We start from the raw sequence: 12,025 nt of genomic DNA, 5'->3' as shown, positions 1-12,025 counted from the left end.
TACCAGTTAAAATATTTAATTAATTATTTTGATTAAAATGCTTATGTTAATTAAAAAACTCATTCTAACACACACACAAAGTATGTCACCGTGATGATTTCGAATATGTGATTTTAAGAAAAAAAAAGTCACGGAAGAATTTTAACCAAAACAATTAATGATATTAATTATTTGAACTAACTAACAATATTATAAAAGTAGGAAACTAAATTATGTCAAATTAAAGTATATAAGCTAAATCTCGAACTTGAGCATAACAAAGAGACCAAAATTGTTTGAAGGTAAAACAAAATGTTTATTTTAATTCAAATTTTTTTATTCAACGCGATTGAGTAGAATTTCAAATTAAGTTTAGTTGATCCAAGGTAGTTAGTAACGTACTGGTGGACGCATCATGTTTTTACTGGAACTGGTGTGTACAGGTACCGGTTTGTGCGATGTATCATGTAACACCCCTTACCCGAGACCGTCTCCGGAATCGAGTACGAGATGTCATCCAATTTAACTTACCGATTCGGAGCATAAAAATTTGCTTTTAAAATTAAATTCACTGTTCATAACAACACTGTCCACCTGCGCAACTGTCACTAATTTAAATATAACTTGAGTTACGAAACTCAAAATTTAAATCCGTAAATTTTCCGTGAAACTAGACTCATATTCCTACTTACCATAAAAGTTTCAGAATTTTTAACTTAGCATATTAGTACAGTTTATTCATTAAAGTATCCCCTGTTTCACAGCTCGACAGATCTGACCTCTTGGCGCTAAAAATCAAATATCTAATTGTACAGAATTCATATAAGGTTACCATTAATTTATTTTGAAAATAGACTCACTAAGGAATCTAAACATATAAATTATGACCTATAATTATTTCTGTACAATTTATAATGATTTTCTAAAGATAGAACAGGGGACTTCAAAAACCATTCTGACCTTGTCTCACTAAAATTTAAATATCTCAAAATATAAAATTCCTTTGCCTACACCGTTTCTTTCATGTAAAAATAGACTTGATAAGCTTTAATTCTATATATCATTCACCCTCTAATTCCATTTCTACTATTTATGGTGATTTTTCACATTCACGTCACTGCTGCTGTCAAAGAAACTGCTTCTTTGAATTAGTTACCATTTAAACATACATAACTCCAAAACATATTCTTTAATAACTACTTCAATAGCTAACATTAGCCATATCATTTGGACATGCTCAAAATGATTAAGACTCTATACATGCCATAGTTTAAACATTTTGAAAAGCACATAATACCGAGATGGTTATGATAGTGTGATACGAGCTCCGACGGTCCACTATTCGATCAAGTTCAAATCACTATAAAACAAAGGAAAGAAAGAGATGTGTAAGCTATAAATAGCTTAGTAAGTTACATGTAAACAATAATTACTCAATTAATAATTAACACTTTTAACATATAACTAATCAAAATATTTCTTAGCAATTTCAATCACTTACACATACACAATCTTACCAATTCACTTGCATATACATTTTCACACTTAACATTTCATATTCACTTTAATTCATTATTAATCCCGTTGAACACTTGGAATATACACGGATACGTAGAGATTTAGCACATAAGTGCCACACTGATATGTAGCCGAAGCTACCACTGATATGTAGCCGAAGCTACCACTGAAATGTAGTCGAAGCTACCACTGAAATGTAGCCGAAGCTACCACTGATCAATAACACTGGAAATGTCCACGGGTCTGCTCACACAAGCTGTCAGGTGTCTGCAACACATGCTAGATCACCCAGCACCCGGGACTCACTGTAACACTGTAACACTGGTCTCTAGTGACATGTCACTTGTATCCAATTCTATTCCTAAGTTCAACCGGGAATTTACACTTAACACTTTATTTTCAACACTTTATCACTTGAATAATTCATGAACAACTTTCCTTCCACATTCAATATTAATCCACATATCAAATATAATTCACAATTTATACAAATATAACTATTATTTACATATAACTTACCTCGGATGCAAAACGACTATTTTTGTAATTTAGTCGATAACTTTCTCTTTTCCCCGATCACTTGCACTATTTCTTCTTTCTTGATCTATATTAACACAATTTAATACATTTTATCAATATTCCATTCAAATACAATTCATACACAACATTTTGACACATTTACATTTTTCCCCATAACTTTTCAAAAATTCCACTTTTGTCCCTAAGCTCGTAAAAATAAAATTCTCTAAATTCTTAAATTTCAAACTTCACTAAATCATATTTCATGCTCATAACGGGCCTCAATTTCACAAAATCACAACTTTATGCACACTTTACCATCTTTCACAATTTAGCCCTTTTTCAACATTTTTCATTGAAATTCATCTAGTAAAACTTGTAATTAACACTTCAAACATTCATTATCTAACATCACTAATCAATTTACAATTATATCATGAATGGGTCAATTTTTAAACTTTAATTTCATTTAAATTAAATGGTAGAAACATGAAATTCAAGCTTCAATAAGCATAAAAATACGAAAATAATTAAAAACGGGGCAAGAAATCACTTACAATTGAGCTTAGGAAAATCAAAACCCTTAACTATGGTAACCTGAAACTTTCGGCAGCAAGCTTCTGATTTTTTTGAAGAAGATGGACACTTATTTTCTCTTTATTTTGTCTTTTACCCAATTTGGACAAAAATGCCCTTGACCCATTACTTAGATATTTTTCTAGAAATACCCTTTTGTGTCCATAACACTAATTTATGGTCTAATTGCCACATAAACACTTCCAATTTCATGCAATAATTCAATTAAGTCATTTAATCACTAATTAGACACACTTTGCATTTTTCTCAATTTAGTCCTAAAAATTCAATTAAGCACTAAAGTATTAAAATTTCCTATCCATATTTTCACACAATATTTCAATCAATCAGTAACTAATAAAAATTTATAAAATTAAACTATTTCACTTCGGATTTGTGGTTACGAAACCACTATTCCGATTAGGCCCTATTTCGGGCTATCACATATCATTTTTGTTTTATTAATATTTTTGAAAAAAATATTTAATATATGCAAAAAAAACATTTACCAATATAAAATAAATTATATTAAATAAATTTCAAATATAAAATATTCATGCACTAGTCAAACACAATATTCTGATAAAAGTTTTTATTATTTATTACCATAATGGTAAAATGTTAAAAGTTTTATATTTTTTAATATTATTCATGGACCAACCAATGCACCATGTTCAAATCAATGCAACCGTTACAAACCAAAATTTTAACCGATATGAAAAAGGAAATTTGTTGCGTTGGTTTATTATTGGAACAGTACACACCGATCCGAACTGATACGGAACCGATTACATTGCCAAGATCGCAAAGGACAGAATTTTGAGTTGATGCTCCTTTGAAAGTTGAAAATGGATTTGTTTAGGCATCGGATTAACTCACACAAGGTGGTTCATCTTGGTCTAGCCACTAGGAGCTAGGGTGCAACATCACTCCAAAGGCTATAGACTCGAACTTTTGTGTCATGTACCGAGACTACAACTTCACGATCATGCAGCCTTTAAGTTCGGACCTTACATCACTCCCTTCATGAGCCAAGGACCGTTCCCAGGTCTCATAGGAGTGTTCCATGACACCGCCTCATACCTTTATAAGCTTGGGAGCAACATCACTCCACTTGATCGGGACCTTGCTCAAACCATCGGAAGCAAGACTGAAAAACCGTATGCAAGAGTAAAAGTTGTTTGAAGAACCAAAAACAGAACTAATTCTGATGGCTAGGGAAAACAAAGCCAACTTATCAACCCTACAACATCAATGTCACCGTAGCTCTTTTTGATTTCAAAACAACGACTAACAGCAGTGAAACTGCAAAAACATACTGAACATGTAGTGCTTACATAAACTATATTAACTGATAAAAGAATCTATCATCTTCAAATGAGTATATATATATTAACAAAGGCTTGCTCCGAAATAAGATACGATGAGTTTCACATAAAACTCGATATAGTACCTTAATGATGGGATTGACTTCTTCCTCGTTGTGGATGTTGGAACAAGTCTCGGGGTGGCATTCATAAATACTTCACGAAGTTGAGTGTCATCTCTTGTCATCCCTTTTGAGCAAATATTGGGCACAGCCATTGCCAGCAGATTCTGGCAAAGATTTTTCATTGTGTGCACCGCCAATCCTATAAACGTAATTAAGGCCAACAAGAAGCTCCGTGATAGCTGCCTCGGTTTTTGCTTGATCCGCAAAGTGTAGCGTCTGTACCAAAAGTATATTTGACCCAGAAATTATATGCTGCTCTTCAAGGTTATGCTCGGATTGCCACCTAATCGTATTGTGAGCAAGAGGAGCCAACCATTCCAAAATCCGCACTAGTGCCAAGCTCCACTCCGCTGCAAGGGAAGCATCGTATATTGATGAAGCTAAAGACTTTGCAAACGGCTTCAGTTTAACACGAAGAGCATTTCTCATAGTGGTAGGTAACATAGTGTATAGGTCGTCTCTTGCATCGACACTGATCAAGTGAGGCGATGAAACTAGTTTCTCTATCAAAATAATCAAGTTTGCATAACGGAGAGACAACGCAGCACCACCAAGTGTCGATATAGGAGCATTCAACAACCGTTTGGTATTGAAAATGGATAGTTTAGAGTATATATTATAGCTACGGGACAATGGCTCCATCTTCAAATTGTCGATATTTTTGGGGTAAGCACCGCTGAACCTTGTAGATGCAGTGCCAATTGGTTTGTAGCTATCTAAAACGGGAGAAATACTTCCTGCCAACATGCATCCTTTAAAAGGACCAAACGCAGCATGACCTGCTCGTTTTGTTCTCGAATGTGGCTGCTTGCCATGTAAAGCAGTGGAGTGATAATGAGAATGTAGATGCTTGATGTTGGTTCGATGCTTTCCAGTGATCGACATGGACTTCGAGAATGACCTGCCAAGAGGTCCAGACGAGAACCCACATAGATTATGATCGGAAGGGTATACTGAAGACGGTATTACAGTAGAAAAGGAATGACTGCGTGAAAGATAATCACTATTAACAGATTCGAAATCATCATTCCTGTCTACCGGGACCATTTGGTTGGTCCCGAACACATTTTTTATCCTCTCGAGTACCGTTAATAGTGATCTCAACAGAAACCGGACAATGTAATCATAAGTTCTAACCCATGGAGACATCTCGCGTAGATTTTTTACTTCTTGACGCTGCAATATAACCTTCTGTTGAAACTCGAGTAACTTCACCCGATCTAACTCGGGATTTCTCTGCATCCTCCTAAGAGTTTGCTCAAGTTCCGCCAACACTTCCAACTCTTGTGTCAACTGCATCGTAACCGCAACAAATCTCTCCATTTTCTTCATTTTTTTCTCCATCTTTTTCCATCGATATTCCCACCCGAACCACTCCAGATTGTTCAATAACGGATCGTTTATGAAGGCTTCAAAACGATGATATACAGGGTCAGTGCATTTCTTCCCAAGCCTAGCCACGTACGTCGCCAGATGTCCAAAATTCTCGATTACCTCGTTCAATGCAAGATCCATAACGTAACTTTCATCATCGGATACAAGCCTTTGAATTCCTATCGAGTTTGCAATCTCTTCTCTCAACCTAAAGATCTCCCTATCATCCAAAGAATGCCATAAATTCACCACCTTGGACATCAAACCGGCAACTTCAAAAGCCAAGATTCCAAGCACCACTTTGTCGGTACTCTCTGAAGCACTCTTCCTCGGATTCCACCACGAACCACCAAACCACGATTCAACGATCTCGCGTCCCATAATCCGAAAACTCTACACACTAAGCACTAATCAAACATTCTCAAAATGATCTTACAAGCCCCTGAATTGAACCATAAAATGCCACAAGATCAGACCAGCAAAATACAAAATCCGAAATTCGAAATTTCATCCGATTGTTACTTGTTAAGAACATTTCAAGCCACAAGAACATAAACAGAAAACAAATTAATGAGCTCCATCAAGCAATTATCCCATCAACAAATATTGAAAAAAATATAAAAATATTTAAATTTTTTCTATTTTTCTCCAATATCTCCTCATTTAGTCATTTATATACTCCAAAACAACCCAATCCAGCCAAGTTGACAGAAAAAGGTAACTAACACATTCACTAACAGATTCCAAAGAAACCCAGAAAGTACAAGACCATTTTAGAAAAAAAAAACCCAAAATTGTAAATTGTATCAGGTAAGGCAATTTCATGCACCAAGAACATAAATCTCCAAATTTATATACTACTAAACAACCCAATTCAAGCAATTTTGACACAACATGGAAAGTTTTCAAATTTAGATGCTTTATGGGAAGTAAATGAATTAACTAATCCATTCACTGAAAAGAAGAAACAAATCCCAAATACACAAAAAAAAACCCAGAATTTGAAAGTGCAGAGAGAGAACAATGCAACAATTAATTCAAAAATTTAAACTTGAACTTACAAAGGGTCACATCCTAGCGGAAGAAACAAAAAAGAAGACTTGGTTTTAGCTTCCAAAAGGGAAAAAAGGCCGCCACAAAAAACTAGGAGAAGAAAGGGGGTTATAAGGGGTGAAGAAGATAAGGAAAGAGACAAAAGGAAACACAGAAAAACTGGGAAATCGGTCAAAACGAGGTTAAAAATGGAAACCCAATGTTGGGTTTTAATCAAGGAAAAAAGAAGCTGTAAATAAATGGTGGTTGATGCTATGTTTAACGCTGTTGTTTGGAAGGTTGCTTTTGGGGTTTTGTTGAAATGCTTTCGTTAATCTCACATTTAGAGGATCATGGAATCTAATATAGATTGGTAGACATATGGTGTAATTTTGAATGTTATTACTATAATTTACATTGTTAAATTTAATAGTTAATTTCTTAAAATATTAAATTATATATATAAAAAAAAGAGCTTCAAAGATTCCTAGTTTGTTTGCCTTTTCTAGGCATAAATTATAAATTTTGAAACATTAAAGTATAAATTTATTATTATATTAACCATATATGATGACCTAATAGTTAAGAGTGTTCACTGTCTTAGGTGTGGCCTGAGTTTAAATTGCGCTAGTTGCGTTTATTGTTTTGACTTTGTTTTGTTATTGTAATTCACCAAAAATATATATCATGAATAAGTTATTAAGTAATGCTACTAATTTCGGGGAACAAGACAATTTATGTATATCGATTCTTGAGTTAACTGATTTAATATCCTTCCCCAACCCAATACCCAATCAAATTAAATTAAGTCAATTTACTAATTGAATCAAGTAAAAGCTTTAACATAGAAAACATTGAAAAAGAGGTGTTGTGTTTTTTTTTTCCCCAAATTTGACCAACTTTTATTTTATTGTGAGAGTCTTAAATTAGGGTAAAAAATAAATTGATTAATATAAGAGTAGTTAGGGTAGGGAAAAAAATAAAGTTGTTAAGATCTTAAATGGATTTTTTATTGTGATTTGTGAAAATAATCTCTTTAATTTTCAAATGCCTTTTTTTTTGTAACTAAAATTTTCAACTTTTCTAGGTGTTATTATTTTATTGAGACTTGAGAATTGCTTTATTTATTTAAATTTGACAAAAAAAACATAGAGATATTCAAAAAGAAAAAGGCAAAAAAATAAAGCCATTTAAATCTTTATAATTTTTTAATATTTTTTTAACTCATTTCCTTTAAGAATGGGCCAACTTATCTTTTTCTTTATTTCCCATCACATTATCTAAGGTTCCTTTCTAATTATTTAATGATATTTCAACAATATTTTACCTTGAATCTTGAATCCCAAGCCATGACCCATAAACCTCAAACCTAATCTCGATTCCTAAACCCTAAGTCTCAAACCTTGAGCTGGGGGTTTGAGTTTAGGGTTCATGTTCGATATTTGAGAATCGAGGTTCAAGGCTTGGGTTTGAAGTACAGAGTAAAAATGATCAAAATCATATGTTGATGATAGAGAAAAGAATTGTTAAAACGTCATTAAATAATTAAAAGGGAACCATGGATGATGTGGTGGGAAGGGTCTATAAAATAAATTTTCTTTTTTAGAGGGTTAAATTGTACTTTTTTTTCTAATACTTATATATATATGATATGCTATTTATTGATTCTTCTAATAATGTAATTTATTGATTGAGTAACATACTTGAGTTGAAATAAAGGCTAACATGTGAAGTCTATTGGGGTTGCTTTGACTTTGTTATTTTATTTTATATTATCACTTGTTTATTGATATCTAATCTAGTATTAGTATCATTAAAATCTAAAATATAATTCACCATCAATCATTAACCATATTTCTTATAGTTTTAAAAATAAATGTCAATCATTTTCTTTTCTTTTTTTAGAGATTTTATTAAGATTTTATTAAATTATTATTTTAAATGATAACATTCGAAAATTTTAATCCATCGTATTCGAATTCATTATTTAACAATAAAAATATTATTTTCTAAAATCTCGGCCCATAGTATGCCAAGCCAACCAAACCGGACCGATAACTCAACTCGTGAACATGCTAGTTGATAGTGATAAAGGGAGGTGTTGGCTTCATGATTTTATTGGAGTTAACGATGGTCGTACCATGGATTGACTAGTTTAGATGTTGTTTGAATCAGATTATTTGTCCAATTGAATTAAACCTAAACTTGAATAATGTAAAATTGATTTTGGCGTAACTCGCCTAGCCAGAGTTACTATTTAATAAAAAAATATTTATTTAATTTGATTATAAAATTTATTAATATTAATAAAAATGTATTTTATTTATAATATTAAATGGATAATGAATTTAAAAATAAGAAGAAGCAGGATGGGCGACCCATTTTCAATAAAATGTTTACGGGCTTCGGCCTAACTGGCTAAGATTTTGGGCTTAAAAATAGCTCACGTGCCCCTACGATGAAGAGGAAAAAATTTCAGTTTATGATTACCAATTAATTATTTTTTAATTTAAAGTTAAATAAAATAAAATATTTAAGAATTAAAATGTATTATTTTAGATAAATTTAAAATATTATTCCAAAAAAAAAATCATTTGAAAAGTTTTGAATTCTTAAATTTACTTACTATTAATACATTTATATAACTATAATTAAAATCGATTAGTATAATGCATAAATTTAATTACAATTAAAATTAAAACATTTATACATCAATTATCAAAGTTAATCTCTGATGTTTCCCTTTAAAATCCTAAAGTTCAAGTTAGAGGTGATCATGGGCCGGGTCAAACCTCAATTGAAATTTAGGTTAGTTTTATAGGTACAGGCTCAACTCAGCTTAAAAAATAGGCCTAAATTTTGTCAAATTCCTGCTTGTTTGTATTAATTTTTTATATTATTATTTTTATATAAAAATAAATTTTAAAAATATAATACATTAAATAAATTAAAAACATTAAAATAAATATTTTTCAACAAATTACAAATAAATTTAAAAAATATATACACTTAAATAACACTAAGTTAAGTGCAATTCAACAAGCAAATACCTCTAAAATAGTAGCAAAATTAACAATAAAATAAGAGTTATACAATATCCAAACAATAACAACAAAATAGTAGTAATATAATAGCGATGACAACGAAACAGTGACAAAACAACATTATATTTTTTTTTGCAAAAAAAGCTTACCCGAGGCTCGACCCGTTTAGAAAATGACCTCATTCTTTGCCTAAACCCTCCCACAATTCAGGTGACCCGACCTATGATCAAGTCTAGTTCAAGCCTCAATGTGGGAACAATTGTCTAGTTCAAACCCTTATGTAGAAACAATTGCTAAATTGAAGGCCTAGACTAAAAAAATAATTGTCAAATTTAGACCACAGATAATGATATAATACATCCAAATATGATTTATAAATAAAATTCAAATTTAAAATCTCAAAATTTCCGAGCAACTATCCTATGAAGAACAAAAATTCCTTTTTTTTTAACATATCATTATAGGTTCTAATTATATCTATTCTTTTTGACATAATACTTAGAACAACCCATAGCCCGTCCCCAACTCATAAATAAGAAGATAATGCAATTCAGCACACTCAAACCCACATTCTCTACCATTGACAATAATACACATTCCAATCGAATTAAAATTTAATCCGAAAAACTTAAATTCCTTAATAAACAGAAAAAACAAAATCAAGGGGTAAGGCTAGCGACATAGAATTGGCCAATTTCGAGGTTGTCGAATGAAAGCTTGTTACGAAATCAAATATTAGTTTCAAACATTTGCATCACATTTTCATGTTTTCATAAACCCAACTAATTTGATTGATTTGACAAAATCTATTATTTCCCAAAATTGGTGTAATATTAGTTCCACAATCCACAAACTAAACTCAAATCAATCGAAATTTCCCACCATCCGTTTGGTTACTAGGAAAATCATACGAAAAAAAAAATAAAGAACAACCATGAAAACACAATCTCACACTACAAGGTCCCATCGATGAATTTGATTAATATTCAAACTCAAATTTTATTAATCGAATTAATAAAACTTATAAAGATGTTAATCGAATCAAGGTTTATTATGAATGAATATTCGCAATAAAACTTAGTTTTCGTTGATTTAGAGTTTACAGTTAAATGTTGAACTGTTTTATAATATCACAAAATATTTGTAAGTTTACTTGTTAGTCACTTAGCTTTAAAAAGTTATAAAATGATTACTGAACTATTTGAAAGTTTTTATTTAAGCGGCTAAACTATTCGAAAGTTTTTATTTAAGTCATTGGGTTGTTAAGTTTTCTTTTCTTTAAAAAGTTTAGCTAGCAAGATCTAAGCGACGATTTGACAATCGGTATGATGGACCAGTACCCATCGATAGATAGAAAAACATACCTTAGATCTAAGTCAATCTGATGGTCAGTGTCGGAGCTCAGAGAAGGAATTTGTTTGAATTTTGGTTCGTAGATTCATGACGTTCGAAGCTGTTTAATTAAAAAAGTTGAATTGTAGAAGAGAAGTGGAAGAAGAGTTTTCGATTGGTGTAACCCTAGTGACTTAAATAAAAACTTTCGAATAATTTATCGACCGTTTTATAACTTTTTAAAAATCGAGTGACTTAAACATAAACTTACTAATAATTTAATGATCTTGACCAATTTTGTTTAATTGGCATAAATTAGTTAATTCCACTTAACCGAACCAAATTAACCCATAATCAAAATTCTTTTAAAATACTTTAAAATTTAATCAAATCGAATTAAAAATTTACCAATTTATTCGATTAAAACCGAAGAACCAACATCCCTATCCTAAACTACCATCAAACAATGCAGCATTTCATCTGAAACTAAGACACATGACTGACCAAAAACAAAAACCCTAGTTTGTTTCAATCGAAACTACTCAAAATCTAGCTTGACGTATCAATTAAGCCATTGTTAAGCAATTTGTCTGACCAAATTCTAAACTGTTATCAAACACCAGATTGGAGGAGAGATTTAGATTTAGACAGACAGACATACTACGTGAATTGCAAGGACTGGTTGTCTGTCATGTCGACCAAAACACGTGTTCCAATCGTCATTTGATGTTTTCATAGCATCTACAAAGTATAATGATACACTAAGTTACTTACAACATATTGTTACTTTTTATTGCAGTTTTCTTTCACCACCTAAACAACGATGTCTCAACTATGCCGTATTTGCATTTTCCTTCCTTTGTTTAAAACCTTTTTTTTTCTATTATTTTAAAGTCGAGTCGAGTTAAATCCTAAACGGTAGGAAAGTTTATATATATAGTTTCTTCATTCTCTATTTGTTTTAAGATAGTTCATTTTATATTAAATTTATGACATGATTATTGTGTGAGTAAAAAATTGAACGATACTTTGATTGAAAAGACGAAGATATTAAAATTTGATGTTATACACATGGCTTAAGTTTTAATCCCGTAATAATATTATTTTATTAAAAACAGAAAAAGACAAAATATAATCTTATAAAATATAATTTATTCTC

General features: G+C 31.4%; 1 protein-coding gene across 4 annotated transcripts; it reads right to left on the bottom strand.

The window, feature by feature from the left end:
* Positions 1 to 3,308: 3,308 nt before the first annotated feature.
* LOC107905351 (protein PSK SIMULATOR 1) lies at positions 3,309 to 6,814 on the bottom strand. 4 transcript variants are annotated; one of them, XR_001686505.2, is made up of 3 exons: positions 6,520 to 6,808; positions 4,046 to 5,900; positions 3,309 to 3,910 (listed from the first exon to the last, which is right to left on the bottom strand). XR_001686505.2 is itself a non-coding variant. In XM_016831997.2 (2 exons), the coding sequence occupies exon 2, from the start codon at positions 5,837 to 5,839 to the stop codon at positions 4,133 to 4,135; it is 1,707 nt and encodes a 568-aa protein (XP_016687486.1). In that variant the 5' UTR covers positions 5,840 to 5,900; positions 6,520 to 6,814; the 3' UTR covers positions 3,309 to 4,132. The 4 variants fall into 4 exon arrangements, 1 of the variants encoding a protein (XP_016687486.1); XR_001686506.2 differs by having other exon boundaries at positions 3,309 to 3,897; XR_001686507.2 differs by having other exon boundaries at positions 3,309 to 3,742.
* Positions 6,815 to 12,025: the final 5,211 nt, after the last annotated feature.

The sequence above is a fragment of the Gossypium hirsutum genome, chromosome D01 (assembly GCF_007990345.1).
Source record: "Gossypium hirsutum isolate 1008001.06 chromosome D01, Gossypium_hirsutum_v2.1, whole genome shotgun sequence".
Classification (NCBI taxonomy): Eukaryota; Viridiplantae; Streptophyta; class Magnoliopsida; order Malvales; family Malvaceae; genus Gossypium; species Gossypium hirsutum.
Note: the sequence above shows the minus strand (reverse complement) of the source record. Positions and strands in the feature narration are given on the sequence as shown.

Bases quoted from the DNA above. Each gene is read 5' to 3' on its own strand.
- LOC107905351 (XM_016831997.2), bottom strand. From the start codon at position 5,839: ATGGGACGCGAGATCGTTGAATCGTGGTTTGGTGGTTCGTGGTGGAAT.